Genomic DNA, 16,069 nt, shown 5'->3' on the forward strand with positions numbered 1-16,069 from the left:
TTGTTTAGCCTTGACATTCCTTTAAAAAAATGACATTTAAGAGCAGAAGTCCCACACCATTAGATTAGATTGTCTGTATTCTCCTTCTCACTCTCTGCCTCTGTCAGTATAAAATGAGATTTGTGCTATGCAATACAGTACATACTGTAGCACAGACAAATCTATTTATATAAACATATATTTAGTAGTATTGAAATATATATATGGTAGTGGCAGTCAAAGTTGTTATTACTGTCAAAATAGGTTTAAATATCAGGAGGATTAAGTTACATTGATTTTGTTACCATTTAAAAATGTTAAAAAATTGCTACTTTGGAAAAATGCATCAAGTGAAATAAAAAAAGACTACATATTGTAGCTTTGTAGTTGATTTTTAACAAACCAAGCAGCTTTACTGCTTTTACCCAAGAGACAGCATCCATTCATTGGCGAGTATGATTCAGTTTTTGATTTGCAATTGTTTCCATTTCACCCAGCAAAAATAAATCAATATTTTTGCAGTGGAGGCAGGCAAAACGAAAACAAAAACGAACTGACAAACTCCTTTGCAGTGCAGTGCACACACAGTAGTCCGTTTACACTGCACGATTAATTTGACAACACATATGCAGAAGTGGTGGAGCGAAGCATATCTAAAAACACCCTTTTCTAAGAACTACTTTCGCTGAAGCTTGTGTAAATGCAAACCTGTGAAGCAGGCCGTACAGGCTTTTCCTATACCAAAAACACTGTCTTATTCAATAAAGTTCTCTTAAATCTGTGATTTTCCACTACTAACACAGACCCCAAGGCAATGTTACCGAGTGAAAAAATTAGCAGGAATCATCACATTTCCTGAACAAATTTATTAACCTTCTCCATATGAAATGCAATGTAGGACGTGCTGCTCTGGCATTTTAATGCACATAAAAGTATCTATTCATATGGCTTCTCACAGCTGCATATCCTGTGGCCATTTTTCAGGAGACACATGCTGGATTACCCATCCCTGCTGTACACATTCTTTCAGTGCGAAGGTCCCAGTAATGACTTTCAGATTGATTTTCATGTTTTTTAATGTTGCTCCTTCACAGGCTAGGGGAGCTGAAAAAAAGCTGGAACTTCTGTCAGCCAGGAGACACTGAGGGCGCTGACACTCGCAAATGTTGTCCAAAAAGCTCGTCTTGCCTCCATGAGGCGCGGTGTCGTGTACTGGATGATGTGGAGTGCTCCACAGGCTGTCGGTTTTTTTTTCGTTTGGCCGCCCTCTGACAGCTGTGCCTCTCCTGTCTCGGCGCGCTCTCTCTCTGGGGCTGGTGCCTGTCGTCAGAAGACATCGCGTTCCGGAGGAGGAAGGGCAGTCATGGCCCAGGGAGGTGTCAGCGGACCTCCACCCTCTCATGGTGAGCTGCAGCTACCTGTGCTTCATGGTCCTGGTGGCGATGGCCTGCCGCTACCTGCGTTACCGCCATCCGCTGCCGCACCGCAGCCTTGGGCTGGAGGAGCTGGTGGTCACCGCGGGGCTGCTGCTCTCCATCACCTGCTCCTTCCTCACCGTGCTAGGCTCCGGGTTGTTCCTCTTCCTCAGCCTGCTTCAGTACCAGCTGCAGTGAGGGTCGGACTCCTGTGTTGATCCATCAGCTCTGAGCTGACCACTGTCTCTGCAAGAAGGAATAGTGCACGTATTGTACTGTATAGATAAAGGAGAATTCGGGGGAGGATGAAAATAAACTGCAGATATTTTAATGTGCAAGTGCTCAAAAATCATTATAAGCCTGTCATGAGTTCTAATATTATTCCCTCTGCAGTCTAAGTCTGAAATTGTACATACCCTTCCCCTTTCTCTTTAGACCAGAATTTTGAGTAGGTTATTCAGCTGGGGAGGCATTGACTCTGATGTGTGTGTCCTGCAATGGACTGACTGTCCTGTCCAATCCTTACTTCAATAGGCTTGGACAGGACTGATGGATCATTACTGTTGCTATTTTCGAAAGAGTCCTGTAGTTCAAATGTCAAAAAAGACATTTACAAAGGCATCCTAAGTCATGTGTTCTAAAAATTTATTTAGTATGCATCAGTATGATAATATTGACACAATATCTGATACACTTATGCTCCTTATATGTCTGCTAATGTTTACTAAAATAGAGACTTTAAGTAAGAAACAAAGTCAATATTACAGCATGATGTAATGCCTGCTGTATACACACTCTTCGATTGAAAACAGTTTTGCTGTATCCAAGGCTCTTTGCCACCAACCATAACAGAAATCCAGCTGGAAAGAAAGCAGTGCACTGGTGCTCTTGATTTGGATGCAGTTATTGGTTCTGTTCTGACAACTCTTATCCTCTGCAGAATCTTTCTACAATAAAAGAAGCCAGGTGTCTGATTTTTGTTTTTCGGCTGGAGATGACTGTTTCTACAGCATATTTTCATGGCTGTGAAGTGATCAGCCCTAATCTTGTAGAACGATGTGCAGTTTGCAAAATGCATAATTCTGCTCCGACAGGCTGGAGCTGCTCTGGTTTCTCCACTCGTTGTTTTGCCACTAACTGGTTCATAATATACAAGTTCCCGAGTCTGTAATGAAGCACTGCTGCACAAAGCGCATGTTCTAAGGAACAGGTGAGGTGATACTATCCTGCACAGCCACTTTTCCAGTTAGCTTTTAAATACTCAGATAAAGACTAAAACAGCACCAACACACACACATACAGTATGGTAAGTGCTACCGATTTTAATTAGGGGCCAGTCTCGGTATATATTGGTTTAAGTGGTAGCCTCATGTAACTACCAAGAACTTTTCCCTGCTCCAGATTTCTCACAATCACATCCTCAGAAAAAGGGCAATTCCTGGGACACCTTAGCAGAGGGCTTCTCTAATTAACACATCTACCAACACCACAGTCCTTCAATAAAGAGTTTTTTTTTCACAAAGACAATATGAGGGGTTTCTTCCTCAGGAATTACCGATATGGTTGAGGTCAGAGATGTGCACTTCATCAGTCTATGACACCAATGGTAAGAGAATAAAGACCCTTGTGTAAAATAAGGGCCCAAGCACTTAGATAAAAAAGTTTATTTTAAAAAAATTCACAATAAAAACATTTCCTTGTGGTACAAAGGGTGTTTTTCACAGCTTTGTGGCATTTTAGAGATTTTAAAATTATTTAATCCACCGAACAACAAATACAATTTCCCCTGTGCCGGCCACACAGCCTACAGACTTCATTGGTTTCAGAGCAGACAAGGCATATGGAATCTGCAGTTCCGGGGGGATCTTCGTTTCTCCCGACAGTAAAACGAGGACTTCTACCAGTTTCTTTCAGGAAAAAGGACACGTGTAGTTTCATTCCCTTTCCGCTGTGGTATCCAGCATGCAATTCAGTGCTTGTGTCAAAAAAATGACACGTGGCCAGTTAAAACATTACCAATTTCTTTTAAATGTTTACATTGCTGAATGTAAGCAATGTTTTATTTTCTTCGGGGGGGGGGAATTCATTAAAATAAAAATGCCCATACACTGTACACTGCTCTGTTGTAAAAAAAACTTACCTGTGGTACAGAAATGTTAATAACAGATGACCAAAGGGTATTTTTGTTTGTATAAAGCACAGACTACGAACTTCTATAGAGACACTGGCATAACATTTACCAGTATGCATTATATTCTCACCATGTACCGTTTTCCTACAATATGCTTATTAAGGCTTGAGGGTAATTCATTACACAGTATTTAAAAAAACATTAATCTTTTTGCTTTAACCCTGCATGACTCTTGCAGAATATTGTTATTATAAGTCAATTTTTAAGAAATATTGAAAGACGACTGGATAAGATCATTACCTAGTATCACATCTGCGGTCTTCTAACTTGTCGGTGAGTTATGGCTATGCAGACCAAAGCACAAAATGATGCCAGGTCATCTTCCATAAAACACTGAATAAGTTAGAAGTGGGATTATCAATATTTATAGTTTTTCCATAAGGTAAAACACTTCAACCCTCTTCAGGAAGGCTTGTGTTTTCCCAGGATATTTGGGAACATCAAAATAGCAGATAATCACAAACATTTTTTTCACTTGAATTCCATTCTTTTAATTTTTTAAATTGAAATGACTGTCATTTCACATAAAATACAGTTTGACAGTGTTTACGTATCGACAGGAAACATTGGTAGTCACAATGTACACAGTGGAGAATTAATTGGAGCCACCTTCAGACAGCTTGAACGAAACCATGCAACACTCTGTTCCAGTTAACTCACATCACATGCCACCTAACTGTAAGGCATATGACAGTAAAAATAGTTTTTCAATCTCTTCCACTTTATAATGCTGGAATAGACTGTTCATGTGATTAAAGACTGCTATCATTCAAGTTATGGAATCCAGAATCCTGCCTGCCCATTATTACAGGCTGTTGTTTAAAACACCTCTTAAAATACTTTCGGGGAAAATCATACAAATTTCTTACGTGCTCTGTGGCAGCCTTCACAACAGAAATTATTTTACAAAAGGGGTCAACTTCTGTTTGGATTATCCTCATGACTGTGCAGGAGGTGTCAATTCCAGCAAAGCCAGTCTAAAGACCGTTTTGCTGGCATGATATAAGCCATCTGGCTTGATTGTAGAAAGCACATATCCCAGGACAGCACTAGAGACATGCCTGGCCAAGTTATTCAATGAGGTTGAGTGGTTTGACTCCAAAGCAGAAACAAGGTGTTGATTTCCCTGCGTCCTCTACTGGATCTCTCCCATGTACAGCCGCTTGTCACTTGACCCTGAAAGAACTGCATCAAAGGAAAAGATAAGATGAGTTTGGCTTAATCTCTTTCGTTTCAGTCTGAAGTTAGTCTTTATTGATCTCAACTAAAAAAGTACTAGTTCCCCTAAGAGTAATGCTTGTGATACCAAAGGCATGGAGGCTTATTTTTATTCATCCATAAGTCAAGGAGACCCCTTATCACACCACTGTTTAACAGCAAAAGAAGCAGAATTCCAGAAGCAGTTGCAATGGTGCAAAATCTAAACCCCAAATCCCTTTTCCAACATTCCTGTAGGATAAGGGGAGGTGCAGTACATCAAGAATTATGTGTGGGAAATTGCATCATAATAATCAATAACTACAACACCAAAGCCTTCAATAATGAGGAACACGCCAAGTAGGAGTATACCGAATATATGCTGAATACTCCAAGTGGGAGCCAAGTAACATTGAACAACTCTGAATTAAAAGAAACTTATCTATTAAAAAAAGAAAAATTAAGCAATTTTGCAGATTCTAAAAGCACAAAGTTTCAGTGATGTCATTTACAGCACATTAAAAGGATTTTGTTTAATGTTTGTTTTATTACAAAAACTGGAGAAATTCTAGAACCCTGGAAACTTATAATGGCGATACACAGAAGGGGATGTTCACACCTAGGGAACTGCAGCCTCAATACTTTAACCTGTACATAATGTGAAATACTGTGAACCCATAATAAAAGTTACGTCACCATCCTATCTGTACAGCAGCAATATTATTGGGAACATGTATGCACTAGCTTGAATTTTTACCACCAAAGTCCCAAACAAATTTTGGCATGTGGGGTTACGGGTGTTTTTACATAAATCTCGACAACATATACCCATCGCCAGTGGAGTCTGTCCGTGCTACGGCATGACAAGAGAGAAAAGTGCATATTGCACACAACTCTTACCAACGGGCTCCTCGGGGTGGAAGACCACTTCGTTGACAGAGCCAGCATGGCCAGGCAGCTTGTACAGGATTCTCCGGGAAGTGGTGTCCCACACATACACAAACCTGCAACGTGCAAGGCATGCTTCACTTGATATGGGCCTTCATTTCACTACACTGGCACTGACAAAGTGCTAGATCCCCGCATGCTGCTTGGTTAAGAGACATTAACCACATCTACTTTGAGATAAGAACTCACAAATACACAATGCCAAAATAAAGCATTGCAAGCATTGCATGGAATTATTCTATTAGCATAGGACTTTCTATGTTTATGGACTGAACCTAATAACATGATATTGATCAGACTGCAAAAGGTGAGGGGATAAATGAGAGGTGCACAAGTCTTCATTTTCTTTCATTTCCTAACCACTTCTCTCAATTCAGGGTCATGGGGGAGCCTGAGCCAATCCTGGCAAGCAACAGCCCATGATGGACAGGACGCCGGTCCATCACAGGGCACACACAGACAAACACACACATTCACACCAGGGCGAATTTCCCAGAAGCCAATTAACCTACTAGTATCTTTGGAATGTGGTAAGGAAACTATGCAAACATGGGGAGAGCAAACAATCTCCATGCAGATAGCCCACCAGATCTGGATATGAACCCAGGGTCACAGAGCTGCAAGGAAGCAATGCTAACTACTGCACTACAGTGTCACCACATAAGGTTTCAATTACAGTAATTCCAGCACCAATTATACTGTATTCACAGTATTGCAATGGAGTGGATTCAGACCACACTGCACATTTATGTGCAATCAATGTCTGATCGGTAAATTTGCACAAATGTGGTAACAATATTTTATGGCTCAAATCCCCCACACCAGCAAAATGGCACTCAGAACCCACAAAAAACATTAATATACTCCAGCAGTAAACTACATACAGCCCATTAGATGAGAAAACTCCAATAGCAAACTCAAAACTACAATTTGCCTTCAGCAGCATAAAACCTCCTCATGATAATCCACCATTTCTCTAGCAGAATTTAAGAAACTAAATCTACTGATTCATAATGAAGTCATTTACGGTTTCAAATATATGGCCCACAGTGCAGAGCAATACCAGACAATATAAACAGTATACAATGAACTGGCCTGAGCTACTGAGTAAATTATGCTTTAATCCTAATGAACAACTCAGAAACAAATTGGGTAATCCTTACAGCAGTGTAGCAGTTACCCTATTATGACCCATTTAAGTAGAATCTCTAGCAAAAAACATGTTATTTATGTATGGGAATTCTAAAGCCCTTCACCTCCCTAAACAGCTCCATCTAGTGGGACCACATTATCTCAAGTGGTGATCCCTTAGAGCACAGCGAAGTATAGGTGCTTGTAGGACAGAAAAGTCATTTCTATACACAAAATAATATGATGGCTTAGAAACAAAACCCAGACCATGTTGTGGAAGCTCATTGAATGGGATTCTTTAGAAACTAAGATGCTACTGAGGTATTGGTTGAATAATAAAATACTAGCAACATGAGACAAACAAAAAATGGGTTTCTTTGTGCCATTTGCAATTGTTTTTGTGTATTTCCACCATAAGAAAAATCTTCGGACAACACAAAAGTAAGAAATGCAGCTGATGCATTTGCACAGGCTCTTAAAGATCAAATTGTTTTGCAAGCTTAATTAAAATAAGAAAAAACTGGCATACGACGGTGATCAAATCCATAACAAAATATGAAGAGCACAAATAAATGTGACCAAGAGCGAGACTGGTAAAGAGATCAGAACATGTAAAAGAAGTTGGCTTGTCAAGGACAGACGAACCACTGTGACAGCAGGGACAAACTGCACAGCAGGCTCTAGCTGTGAGCAATTCTAACACAGGGTCATGTGTGATGGGCTCAACTCTGCTCTGCCCCAGCTGGGATTTGATCACAGTCACTCGCGGGCTCAGAGTGGGGGGGGGATGTCACTTCTGTAACATGGCCAGGATCTACATCTTCTCAGCCCTGTAGTGGGTCATGCTGCTGTGCTATACAACTCATTTTCTGGTAACATTTAGATCTAAGATCACTGCTCAGTATCCAACACCTTACCTGTCTGCTGAGCCTGCGGCAATCTTGCTTCCATCAGCGGACCATGAGCACCTCAAAAGATTCTGATGAAGGGGGAAAAAAAATGAACACTTTTTATTTACAACTTTCAATCATGTAACACCCTAAAACAAACAGCCCAAGTTCAATAAAACAATAAAATAAGCAATGTTAGATTATGGCCCATGTGGACAATATATATTGTACACGATAATCAATTTATAAAATGTGTATTTTGCTACAGATCTTTGGATGAATTAAATTTTAATTAAGCTTCCCAATTCATTACCTCCTGATAAATGGACAAAGGCTGGCTTTTTAATATTTTCACTTTAAAAACATGCCCCATTCCCATCTGTCTTCCTCAATTCAGATACACCAGAGATGGGAAAAGAACAGGAAAAAAAGCAGCAAAGTTACCTTTTCAAAGTTATGAACATTTCCTTGGAATATTTTCACACACCTTTCCTTTGGTGCGAATGGGCGGACATCCCAGACTCGAACTAAAGAAAAATTAATATAATAAAGAAAGAGTTCTGAATGTGCAATTCTGGCTCCTCCTTTACCATCACCCATGCCTGTTGCTTCAATTAGACCTATTAACCGATCGTGCTGGATGAACCTCAAATAGCCCATCTACATATGCAGTCATTTATAAGAGCTCCTCATTCCGTCATCATAAGGAGAGTGTGATCTCCACACGTCCCATTTAAATTATAAATACAACTAATCAAGGATCACTGGCCTTTCACCCACCAATGCTACTTAATTAGAACTGCAACTAGCCACCAACCTCAAGGCCTAGCGAGTGCTTACCTGTGTTGTCCATGGAGTTGGAGAGCAGGTAGGAGCCTTCCGAGCTGAGGCTCAGGCCAGTCAGAGAGTCCCCGTGTCCCTGCATGGTGTATATCAGCTTGTTCTGCCGCAGGTCCCACACCTGTTCAAGGACATCGGCAAAACATTCGTTTTAATTAGGGCAGCAGAGCAAAAACATAGCAGGGTCTCGTTGTGACCAGCCAGATTTACATATAAGGTAAATCAACCCCTACACCGCTGCATAATGGACTACAGTATACAGTATGTATGGTTAAAAACATAACCCTGCTTTATAGGATAATTACAGTACTAATGCATTGGCTTTAGGTTAATTAAAATAATGCTGATCAACTAAAAACAAACAAAAGGGATCACAAAATTATAGTAATCAGCTAAATTTGACAAAGTGAATCCCTCCCGTGTCCAGCCTGCACTTTCTCCTGTGCCTGATTAGCACACCCCACTGTAATGAAACTGGCAATACAACTGTCAGTGACAGAACCTGGAGTGTCCGTTACAATATAACTTCAAGACCACGCTGAGATGCACATGCTTGACTTCAAGTGTCCAGCCAAATAAGCAGAGGACTGACAGACAGACACTCACCTTAATGTCATTGTCAATCCCTCCTGAGATGATCTGGTCGCTGGTGTCATTGAAGGTGACAGCCAGGACCTGGTACGTGTTCTGGAAGGTGTGCACAGCTGCCTTCTTCCGAATGTCCCAAAGCTACAAAGATAAATTAAAGCTTTGCATTTAAGGCCTCTTTTTAAAAAAAACAAAAACAGAATTTGACTTAAAAGCCTTAACTAAATCAGCAAAGACCAATTTAACTGTGCTAGATTAGATTAGATTCATCTGGATATAACAAAAACCCGCCAAATACCTTTTAGGTGTCAAGGGCCAGGGATGCTTAGTTAAAATACCTTTTTTAATTCCAGAAAAATTTACGAGACTGTCCAACCTCTTGTATTCAAGATTCAGGGGAAGTTACAAAATATACTGGACTGAGGCTCTCCAGAGGCAATGTTGGAAACCCCCATCCTAGGAGACTGTTCCGATGGAGCTGGAACCACATGCACAGTAAGACAACAGTGCTCTGTGACAGATAAGATCTTTCTTCAACCCAGACCACACACATTTAAAATTGTGACCTTCTGAATTTAAAGAGATCAAATAAACAATAACATTCAATGCCAAGTAAAATCAAGCTCACACCCTTCATTTTTTACTCTGCACGTAACAAGGTGACATCTGAAGGGAAAAGGCAGTTCTCCATTGAGACACAAGCCTTGTTTTTTTAATAGTTCTCCATATCAAACTACAACTTTCATTTCTAAGAATCTCCAAAATGTTGAAAAGCACACAAGGGAACTTGAAACACTTACTTTAACTGTGCCATCATCGCTGCCTGTGCAGACCACCTGCGGCCCTCGTCTGGCTGGGTAACAGGAGTTCACGAACGACGTGTGCCCTTTCAGCCTCTTGATCCGCTCCCCTGTCTCGCTGTCCCACACGGCCACTGTCTTGTCTGTGGAGGCTGAGAAGAGCAAGCTGCAGAGCAAAAGCAGTGCTTGCAATGAGGAGTAGTGCATGTTAGGAACATTAAAAAGAGCAGCTTTCAGGTCCTTCGTCCTACTCCGATATCTCAGTTTAGTGCCTTCTGAACGCTTCTGTACAATCTGTCATGCTACTCATTGCTGTCTGTAAAAGGGCAGTAAGTACAGACAGGGTGGAGATTCTTGTCTGAACCACATTCCCCAGAATGCTGTGGAGTGAGGGTTATGTGGGGAATGAACTGCCATCTTCAATCACTTGACCAATCAGAGCAAGACAATTGGTTGGTGACATTTAAAACTAGGAATCTGATGCTTCCGGGTTGGCCACCTGCCTCTGCTGTGTAGAAGGAGAGCAGGGAATCCTACACAACCCACATCAGAAGGAGAAGGAAGTGACTGAAGGACCGGCCACTGGAGTGACAAAAGTTTTTAAAGACAAGAATAATTTTTGGAACAGAGATTATTTTTGGGAAAGACTTTGGGAGAGAGAGATTTGCTTTGTAGCTTGTAAGCACCTTAGCTGCCAGATTTACAGGAGAAAACAGACGTTTAGCTAAAGCTCGAAGAAGGGCTGGGCTTTTAAACTCTGTGTTTCTATATGGGTTTGTATCAAACCTATACTGCATGCCGTGTATGGTGAGCTCTGGCTGTTGTGTCTAGAGCACTGTTATGGCTGTGTTTGTGCAGCTGTCATTCTGGGAATCATTATGGCATATCACCCCCTGCTATTCCACTCTCCCAGCTATACAGGATTATGAAGCTCGGGCACATTTCAGCTCTATTTTGCACTATAATACTGTCTTTTTAAAGCATTTCTGTGAGGTGTCCAGTCTAGAAATGTTAACAGAACCAAAGGAATGCTGAAAGTACAATAATGATACAGGTAACAGATTAATGTGAATAATCTGATTCCGTGTACTATTGCCCCTTAAAATCTTCTAAATAAAGTTTAAATCCAGAATCACACACAGCAGTCAGCTGATCAACTACTGTTTGAAGTACACAGCTTTGGTGTCCAATGTGTGAGATGTTGCCAGGCTAGATTGCTCAGATTCAAAGTAATAATAAGCTCTCAACTAAGCATACAGTAAGCAACACAAAAGGACCTAGAACGTACTGTTGAAAAGTAGAGGAATTAAACTACATTGCTGCATAACGTTTATGAATAAAAAACCCATTAATATGAACACAATCTTCTTATTTAACTAAGGAGAACCTTTGTAGAAATCAAACAATTTAGGTATATATACATTACCTGCCATCTGTGTTATAATGCAACTCCATGACGGCTCCACTGTGGCCTTTCAGAGTGGCGTAATTGTCACAATCCCCATAAACACTCCATAGCACTGAAAGCAAAAATAGCAGAAAAATAGATTAAGCCCGAGAATGTTCTGTACACACTGTTTTTAAATGATCTTGGGTACTGAACCCCTAAGGACATGCAACTGCTTCATCAAAAAAAAATAAGGAGATTTTCAAATTCCTTGAACAAATCGTATTCAATCGAGTCTTTCCTAGGAAACACAAGAGTGAAGTCGTACTCTCTCATACTTTGTAAAGAATTGTTTTAGGGGTCTGGTGAACAGAGGCTGGCCACACAGTCTAAGTGTCCTTTTGCTTCTACTCCAATCGCAACACACCAAACATGCATGCGATTTGCTCACACCTGAAGAGCCGAAACGCCACGGCCGAAACGTTGTTTTCTTTCTTCTTTTTTCCCTGGCACGGAATAAACCTATTACTTGTTCCTTTGCAGCCTACGCATGCTGACGCAGCTACCCACCTGAACTAATACATGTGTTTTTATTACCTCAGGAAAAGAAACTGATCACAAGTACTCACAGATCAGCCTGTCGTAGCCTGCGGATGCCAGCGTGGCCCCATTGGGGTGAAACTTGCAGCAGTAGACCTCTCCCTCATGGCCACTGAGAAGCATGATAGGAGCCTGCAAACTGGAACTTCGTGGGGGGCCCTGTGATTACACAGACAAGAGGGTACAGAGTCAGATTAGCCATAATATTCAGGGCAGAAGTTCATGCAAAGAGCACAATAAAATCTAATCAGCTCCAGTTGAGCAGGACTGTCTTTAAGACGAGAGGCTTTTGCATCCACAATCCTGTGTTCAGCAAACGATTTCATATACATCTGAACACCTTCCCCAATTCCAAAATGTATTCTAAGAATGTACTTTTACAGATATGTTTTAGAATTCTCATTAACAAAAAATATCTTTAAACTTCAAACAGGGCAAAACAAACTTTCCCAGCTAGAATTAAGACTAGGCTTCCTGTGTATGGACCGGAGTCCTCGATAAACTACATCTTTGTCACAACCTTCGCATCTTCTTCTTTGAAGACTCGGCGTTGCAATCTTTGCCCGGTTTTAAAAATGATATAAAGCAAAGAAGAAATTAACGTTTCACAAACAGGATGTAATGATCAGATCACAAACTAATACATTTAAATTGTCTATTGTACTTTACACATACTATATATGCAGTGTAGTTTCAGACTAAGCATTAGGATTATAAAGCAATTTGTTTGCTGTGATAAATCTGATTTGTTAAACAGAAATATGATTTGTTAGTATGAAACTTAGGTGAATTTTAGGTCAAAACCTGCACGAACACTACTGCAAAATCAAGCACTGAGGCCGTTGAAATGTTCAACGAACATGAACTGATGTTACCAAATATTAACCACGATTTCAAATACAAATAACAGGTGTTATTAAAAAATAAAGAAGAGGCGGAACTCAATTTAAAACAGTACAGTGTGTCAAAACATCCATATCTCGAATGTAAATAACAAGTTGGTGTCGTTTAGGCTATAATTCGCAGAACACAAAGAGCTCGGTAAAATAAAATGAACTATACGCATTATTCAGCCAACGTATTTTTAGTTCCTACCATCTGCATGAGCTGCTGGGACTGAGCCGCGGCCACCAGCTCATTTCTTGGTCTCTTGTTCGTCGGAACCAGAGCCATCTCCGTTGGCCCTACTCCCTTCCTCTTCTTCTGTTCTATCATTTCTTTTTACTCAATTTCAAATCAAAACGTTACTTTCGAATGAATATGTCGATACAACCGTTGCCTTTTCAACTAAATAGCTAAACTCCGAACCACATCCAAGAGCACCCAACAACACAAACGCGGCGAGCATCCGCAGAAAGAACTTCCGGTGACTGACGATTCTGATTGGATAACATTTAGAGGTTGTTATTTTACGTCTTATGTAATTGGTCGCCTTATTTTTCACCCGCCCCGCCGCCTAACATTAGAGTCCGATAGACGGACTCTCACCCCGGAACCGAAAGTAGAGTAGCTGTGTATTGGTTGAAATGCCTGTCTGTTATACTGAAAAGCTGAATGGACAGTGTACGTAGCTGCACGGACAGCTGATCACATTTGTGTTCTCTCGAATTGACTACTATAATGATCTGCTCGCTGGGGTATCTAAATCTACTTTGAACAAACTGCAGTATGTCCAAAATTCAGCAGCCAGAATCCTGACCAGGTCTAGTGCAAATGATCACATTACTCCTATTCTGGAGTCCTTGCACTGGCTTCCTGTCAAATTCCGTGTGAACTTTAAAATCCTCATGCTCACCTACAAGGCTCTGCATGGCTTGGCACCTCAGTACCTGTCTGAACTATTATCGCCCTACTCCCCACCTCACAACCTTCCCTCGTCTAATTCTGGTCTCCTTACTGTCCCCCAAGCCCGTCTACATGACAGGGCCTTCTCCTGTTATGTCCCCAAGTTCTGGAACTCTCTGCCCAAGGATGTCAGAGAGTCACCTTCTCTAAGCTCCTTCAAATCCAGACTCAAAACCTTCTTCTTTAGAAAAGCCTTTACTGAACTGGTTCCATTCTTCACCCCTCTGCTTTTCTTAGTACCACCATCCATGGTCTCCTCTGTATATTGAAATTGTGTTTTATCTTGTGTATTCTTTTTATTTACTGTTGTTGTCATTCTGTAAAGCACTTTGAGAAGTCACCTTTAAATGCGCTATATAAAATAAAGTTTATTATTATTATTATTATTATTATTATTATTATTATTATTATTATTATTACTACGTCAGCTTATAGGATGTTGGAATTTGTGCTGCAAGGTTCTTTGTAGCATAGGCATGGAAATGTTTGTTGGTGGTTTATGATGTAGGTATTTAGCTGGGGTGCTCATTACAGTGTGTCAACGGCCTAATCAAACAGTCAAATTATCTCGGTTAACTGCCTGGGAGTATTTGACAAGTAATTGACCCCTGTGCATGTTCACTTTACTGGCCATATACAATTTCTTTTATTAGGATTTCTCTTTTTGCATACCCCAGCTTGCTCTCCAGGAGATATAGACAGGAAGGGAAGCTTGGGGTCAGAGCGCCCCTGGAGCAGTTAGGGCTTAAGGGCCTTGTTCAGGATCCGAACGGAATAGGATTTTTCTGCCAGCTGCGGGATACAGTATAAACTGGCAACCTTCCACCAGCTACAGGCGCTAATCCTTAGCTACAGAGCCACCGCACCACGAAGAGGTCAACCCCTGGAGTAAACTGCCACCTCCGTGGTAGATGATACTATTTGTATTTTACATTGCAATTAAGTTTTAGAAAAATAATCTGAATTAAGAAAAGTGGCTGGAAAAAAAATGTTCTGTTTTTAAGTACTGCAATAGAAACCAGACAGTAAAAAGGAGCGGTTATCAGTGCCAATTATTTAGAAACTACACAGATTTCCAAGTGTTTTGGGGTACAAATGCAAGCATCATGACATAAAACACTTGACAAAAACAAAGTATATTGTGGCATAAACCACCAATTTGTCTGTAATTTCTGTAATATATACTATTTAAAATAGAATCTTCAAACAACCTAGTGCTTTGTGTGGAAGTGTCCGTTTCAACCTTGGTCTTCAGTCTCTGTCAGTGTAATTAATTGCTTACACTTATACACTTATATTGCGCTTTTCTGGACACTCCACTCAAAGCGCTTTACAGGTAATGGGGACTCCCCTCCACCACCACCTGTACCATAGTGCACCAGAACGCTCACCACACACCAGCTATCAGTGGGGAAGAGAGCAGAGTAATGTAGCCAATTCATAGAGGGGGGTTATTAGGAGGCCATGATTGGTAAAGGCCAATGGGAAATTTGGCCAGGACACCGGGGTTACACCCCTACTCTTTTCGAGAAACACCCTGGGATTTTTAATGACCACAGAGAGTCAGGACCTCGGTTTTACATCTCATCCGAAGGACGGCGCTTGTTTATAGTATAGTGTCCCCCTCACTATACCGGGGCATTAAGACCCACATGGACTGCAGGGTGAGCACCCCCTGCTGGGCCCACTAACACCTCTTCCAGCAGCAACCTTAGTTTTTCCCAGGAGGTCTCCCATCCAGGTACTGACCAGGCTCACACCCACTTAGTTTCAGTGGGTTGCCAGTTGTGAGTTGCAGGGTGATATGGCTGCTGGCTAGATTTTATAACTACTTCTGCACTCGCGATGCATGTTACACCGCTTGCTGTTTAAATTGACCCCCTGGGGATGAATGAAGTATTTTGAATTCAATAATCGTATCTGTTTAAGATGCTGGGACTGAGCCGCGGACACCATCTAATTTCTTGATCTCTTCTGCTCCATCATTTTTTTACTCAAGTCCGAATCAAAACCCTATTATCAAATAAACTTGTAAACTCAACCGACGTGTTCTCACCCTATCACCTGTATTCGAAGCTACCACCCGCGAACACAATAGGGCGAGAGTCTGCAAAAAGAACATCAGGCTACTGACGATTCTGATTGGATAATATTTACAGTATTTTTATTTTACGTCTATGTAATTGGGCCTTTCCTTGTTCGCCCGCACTGCCATAACCCGCCCCCTTAAATCCGATAGGCGGACTCTCACCCCGGAA

General features: G+C 41.1%; 1 protein-coding gene across 1 annotated transcript; it reads right to left on the minus strand.

The window, feature by feature from the left end:
* Nucleotides 1–3,043: 3,043 nt before the first annotated feature.
* snrnp40 (small nuclear ribonucleoprotein 40 (U5)) lies at nucleotides 3,044–13,333 on the minus strand. Its single transcript, XM_006631300.3, has 10 exons — nucleotides 13,062–13,333; nucleotides 11,996–12,125; nucleotides 11,406–11,499; nucleotides 9,980–10,145; nucleotides 9,198–9,320; nucleotides 8,592–8,712; nucleotides 8,196–8,278; nucleotides 7,779–7,840; nucleotides 5,683–5,786; nucleotides 3,044–4,770 (listed from the first exon to the last, which is right to left on the minus strand). Exons 1-10 carry the CDS (start codon nucleotides 13,179–13,181, stop codon nucleotides 4,721–4,723), a joined length of 1,053 nt encoding a protein of 350 aa, XP_006631363.1. The 5' UTR covers nucleotides 13,182–13,333; the 3' UTR covers nucleotides 3,044–4,720.
* Between the last annotated feature and the right edge of the window lie 2,736 nt (nucleotides 13,334–16,069).

Source organism: Lepisosteus oculatus, chromosome 11 (assembly GCF_040954835.1).
Source record: "Lepisosteus oculatus isolate fLepOcu1 chromosome 11, fLepOcu1.hap2, whole genome shotgun sequence".
In the NCBI taxonomy this organism is placed as follows: domain Eukaryota; kingdom Metazoa; phylum Chordata; class Actinopteri; order Semionotiformes; family Lepisosteidae; genus Lepisosteus; species Lepisosteus oculatus.